This window comes from Lathyrus oleraceus, chromosome 1 (assembly GCF_024323335.1).
Source record: "Lathyrus oleraceus cultivar Zhongwan6 chromosome 1, CAAS_Psat_ZW6_1.0, whole genome shotgun sequence".
NCBI classification, from domain to species: Eukaryota; Viridiplantae; Streptophyta; class Magnoliopsida; order Fabales; family Fabaceae; genus Lathyrus; species Lathyrus oleraceus.
In genome coordinates, this window is record NC_066579.1 from 65,614,271 (window position 1) to 65,619,069 (window position 4,799).

The 4,799-nt window shown below is 28.5% G+C and overlaps 1 protein-coding gene across 1 annotated transcript in view; it reads left to right on the forward strand.

The window, feature by feature from the left end:
- LOC127115437 (glycosyltransferase BC10) overlaps positions 1–3,170 on the forward strand; it is a 3,613-nt gene extending 443 nt beyond the window's left edge. The window contains exons 1-2 of the mRNA XM_051046987.1: positions 1–284; positions 2,289–3,170. The exon at positions 1–284 is cut by the window's left edge and continues 443 nt beyond it. Coding sequence (XP_050902944.1) covers positions 1–284; positions 2,289–2,930 — 926 coding nt within the window. The 3' untranslated portion in view covers positions 2,931–3,170. The remainder of the gene's footprint in view (positions 285–2,288) is intronic.
- The last annotated feature ends 1,629 nt before the right edge of the window (positions 3,171–4,799 follow it).

Below are 4,799 nucleotides of genomic sequence, written 5' to 3' on the forward strand. Positions count from 1 at the left end.
AAGATTTTTTGAAGGTTCCAAGTGCAATGCATAATATGAATGAAGATGAATTATTTTGGAGAGCTTCGATGTTTCCTATGATTGGTAAACCTCCATTCAAACAAACACCAAAGGTTGCATTTATGTTTTTGACCAAAGGTGCTGTTTTGTTGGCTCCTCTTTGGGAAAAATTCTTCAAAGGGAATGAAGGGTTGTTTTCTATCTACATTCATCCAAATCCTTCTTTCAATGAAATGGTTTATGATCAAAGCTCTGTGTTTTATGATCGAAGAATCCCAAGCAAGGTATGTATTCAAAATGTTCTTTTTTCTTTTCCATTTATTTATTTATTCTTAGTATTTTGTTCAGAGTGAACATCTTTTTGACTATATGTTTATAAAAAAAAAATATTGGTATTCAATAATAAAAAAAAATTTATTCTATTATATTTTTCAAAAATGTTTATATTTTGACCAAATAGCTACTTGTATTTTTTAAAATTTGTTTGTTCATTCTAAATTTTTTTTACCAATTAAAAATACATAAAAAAGTTCATAAAAGAAAAAATTATAATGGAATACTTAGTCTTTTTTTTTTAAAGAAAATTATATAACTTTGACCAAATAGGTATTTGTACTTTTCTGTCTTGATTTTTACTATAAAAATTACTTACCATTTAAAAAAACTTAAAATGAAAGCCTTAATTACCTTTTTGATATTGATGCTCATATTTTGAATTTAAACAATGTTGATTATTTTTCCTACTTTTTTATTTAAAATTAACAATATTTAAATTTTTAGAATTACGAATATTTTATAAAATATGACAAATTATCGTATATAAATTTATTATATAATTTTATAAATCAATATATTAATTAAATAAACAAATATTTTATTAATTTTTTATAAAAAAATAAAAGAAAGAACAAAATCATTTAAATTTAAAATAAATGAATTAATTTAATAAATCGGATAAAATTTGAAATGTAAAATTAGAAGCTGAAAATTGTAATTTAACCCAGATTCATTTCCTCACCTACTTATATCTCATGAAAAAATTCTTTGATTACACATTTTTGTAACACGTGTCATATATTCTTGAAAAATAAATTGGATAACTATATTCTTCGAATTTAAATATATGAGCAATTTTTTTTTGGACCCCTCAAATAACAAGTAGATGCAAAATTGCTAAATAAGAATAATTTAATGGATGACAGACAAATGTTATGTGTTTGACAATACTACTACTGTAATTAGTAATTTTATTTTCTTATATTCGGAATCAAAGCATATTCAACATTCTTTGCTTCGAATTGTGCATACCATAATATGGTCAACAAATTTTTTAATAAAAGAATGAAGTCGGTAACATGTGAAACATAGTTTAATATATTATATTTCTATTTTAACTATATGAGTTAGCCTTATATATTTTTCGGAAAATTTGCTTTAGGTTAATCTTCACGTTCAACACTCAACATACAAAAATTAGTAATTTTTTAATATTCTTTTTGGTTGCTTCCACAACAGTTAAAGAAAAATATGATGCATACTTTTCTTTGATTCCACTCCTTTTGCTGTTTAAAAGAAAATTCTATTCCTCATTTTTAAACTCACTTTTCTACACCCATCAATTTTTTCACAATTCCTTTCTTCATGTTCTTTCTCTTTTGTCTCTTGCATTTCAAAAACGATTCTAAAGACAAAATATAATGTATCTTTTTGTTAATCATTTCCTTGTAGATACCAACTTATGTATTAGTAACCAAAGCTTGCATACATCATATACAACAATAGGGTATATATTCATTTGTTTTCTTATAAGGTCCCATATACAAAAACAAAACAAAATAAAATAAAATTAATTAGAGTAATATATTTTGAATAATTTAGCATACCGTACAATAATGTGAATTTAAAAATTGTTCCTTCAACATCAGCAACTTATTAATCATGTTTTATCTTTTGTGAAGATAACTAATAGGTTAAAATAATGTAATTTTTTTTAATTTTCTATAATATTTTTTGTTTTTGTTTTAGCTTGATAAAAAAATATTATTGGTTTTTGTCCTCTTTTGATTCTTGATATTTTCATTTTAGTTATATAATATTTATCTTTTATAAAACGCCATAAATTTAAGCTATTTCGAAAGATTATTCTTTGATAGAGTTAACTGTAAGAATTTTTAAAATTATTAATTTTTTTATACAAAATACGAGAAAATAATTATGATATATTTTTTTTATTCTTCAATAATTAAAGCAAAAAGCCAAAACATGTGATTTTTCTATTGTTGATGCAGGAGGTAGTGTGGGGTGAGAATAGCATGATAGAAGCAGAGAGACGTCTATTAGCAAATGCATTACTAGATTTCTCAAATCAACGTTTTGTATTACTTTCAGAATCATGCATACCATTATTCAATTTCTCCACAATCTACAACTACTTGATGAATTCAAAGCAAACCTTTGTAGAAGCCAATGACATAGAAGGCAATGTTGGACGTGGAAGATATCGGAAAACAATGAAACCATTGATTCAACTTTCACAATGGAGAAAAGGGTCGCAATGGTTTCAGATTGATCGTTTTCTTGCACTTCAAGTAATCTCAGACGAATCATATTTTCCTGTGTTTAAAGAATATTGCAACCCTCCATGCTATAGCGATGAACATTACTTGCCAACAATGGTGAGTATTAAATTTTGGGAGATGAATTCTAATAGAACTTTGACTTGGGTTGATTGGTCAAAAGGTGGAGCCCATCCTTCAAGGTTTATTAGACCACAAGTGACTTGGGAGTTTTTGGAGATGTTAAGGTTTGGAAGCACTTGTGAGTATAATGGAGAGATGACAAATATTTGTCATTTGTTTGCAAGGAAATTTACTACTAATGCTTTGGATAGATTGCTTAGATTTGCACCAAAGTTGATGCAATTTAATTGATTTTACATTGAACATATATGTACTTTTTGATTTTTCATTGATCGTAATTATTTGTGCTACTTTTTTCACCTTAGATGAACCACCAGATTTAGTGATTTATGAAATAAATTCAAGGGCACTCTATAATTTGGCCCTTTCTTTTTCTTATTGGTTAGAGTTTTGTTATTTTTTCTTATATTACGTTACTCAACGTATTCATCAATTTGATTATGTTATTCTATAAGTTTATTGTGTGATAAACTCTAGATTCAATCAAAAAAATTATATTATATTATGGTTTTAAATGCTTTTGAATGAGGAAATTTGTTACGATATAAATACTTGTGTTATTTTTTGTTTTGATTAAATCTTATTTTAGTTAGAATTGATGTTTAGTTAGTTAGAGGTTAAACGTTGTTAGTTAGAGTCTTTTTCTCTAACAAACATTTCTCAATGAACCTATAAATAGAACTAGTCCATCCTATAATAGTCATGAATTAATATAATGATTCTTCTATCAGTTTTTCTTCTTTGTTTCATCATGCAAATTATCATTTTATTGCTAAATTTCAACATAGGATAAAAAAATTGACATTGTTTTGATATCTCTTTGTATCCATATCTCCTGTCTCTTCAATCCATTGCATGAGACGATTATAATCTTTTCTCTTCGCTTTTATCGACTACACATTAAAGAATAAGTTTTCATTTTTCTCTTTGATTTTTTTTCTCTTCGCTTCAAATTCCATTGATTTTCACTTATTTCATCTGCATTAATAATTACTATCATCGGAGGCATTCATAATGATTTGTTGGACATGAAACTCCAAACATAAAAGGGGGATGAATAGTATTCTATTGAAAAATCAATTTTTAAAATGAAATCTTTTAAAAAATAAAGTTGAAAATCCCTTTATAAATAAACAGAGAAAAAGCAAAAGCAACTCAAATAAATAATTTGAAAATAAAGAGTTAAGGAATGAAAGAAATATTCTAGAGATTTATGGAGGTTTGGTTTTAATGGTGTGATATAATCGTCTTTTCAAGAATTCTTCTTAAGAGTTTCTCCTATCTTTAGAGTTTTTAATAGGATATGTCCACAAACCTCGAAGTTTTAAAGGTTGACTTCCCAACCAACAACAAATAGATGGAGTTTTAATTATAAAGACCTCCACAACCAACCGAGAGCTTTTAGCAACACTACGCCAAAAACTGGAATAGACAGCGCCCCTTAGAGGGCGCTTTATTACAAAAGCGCACTCTAAAGTGAAGAGAAAAAATAAGGAGCATACTATTGGAATAGACAGCGCACTTTAGAGGGCGCTTTTGTAACAAAGCGCACTCTAAAGTGAAGCGAAAAAATAATGAGGAAATGGAGGGACACCAATAGAGGACGCTTTATTGAAAGCGTCCTCTAAGGGTAACCTTAGAGGGCGCTTTTAAAAAAGCGCTCTCTATGTCCATGTACATTTCCAGTTTATAAGGCGCTTTTGGAAAGCCTTAGAGAGCGTTTTTAGAAGCGCCCTCTTAGGCCCCCTTTAGAGGGCGCTTTTGTAACAAAGCGCCCTCTAAAGTGAAGCCAAAAAAAATAATGAGGAAATGGAGGGACAACAATAGAGGGCGCTTTAGTGAAAGCGCCCTCTAAGGTTACCCTTAGAGGGCGCTTTTAAAAAAGCGCTCTCTAAGTCCATGTACATCTCCAGTTTAGAAGGCGCTTTTGGAAAGCCTTAGAGAGCGCTTTCAGAAGCGCCCTCTTAGGCCCCCTTTAGAGGGCGCTTTTTTTACAAAAGCGCCCTCTAAGGTCCCCTTTAGTAAACATTAAAATTATAACATATACTGCATGTCTCTTTATTTTCCCTCTCTATAAGCTATTTCGTTTACGTAACTGGG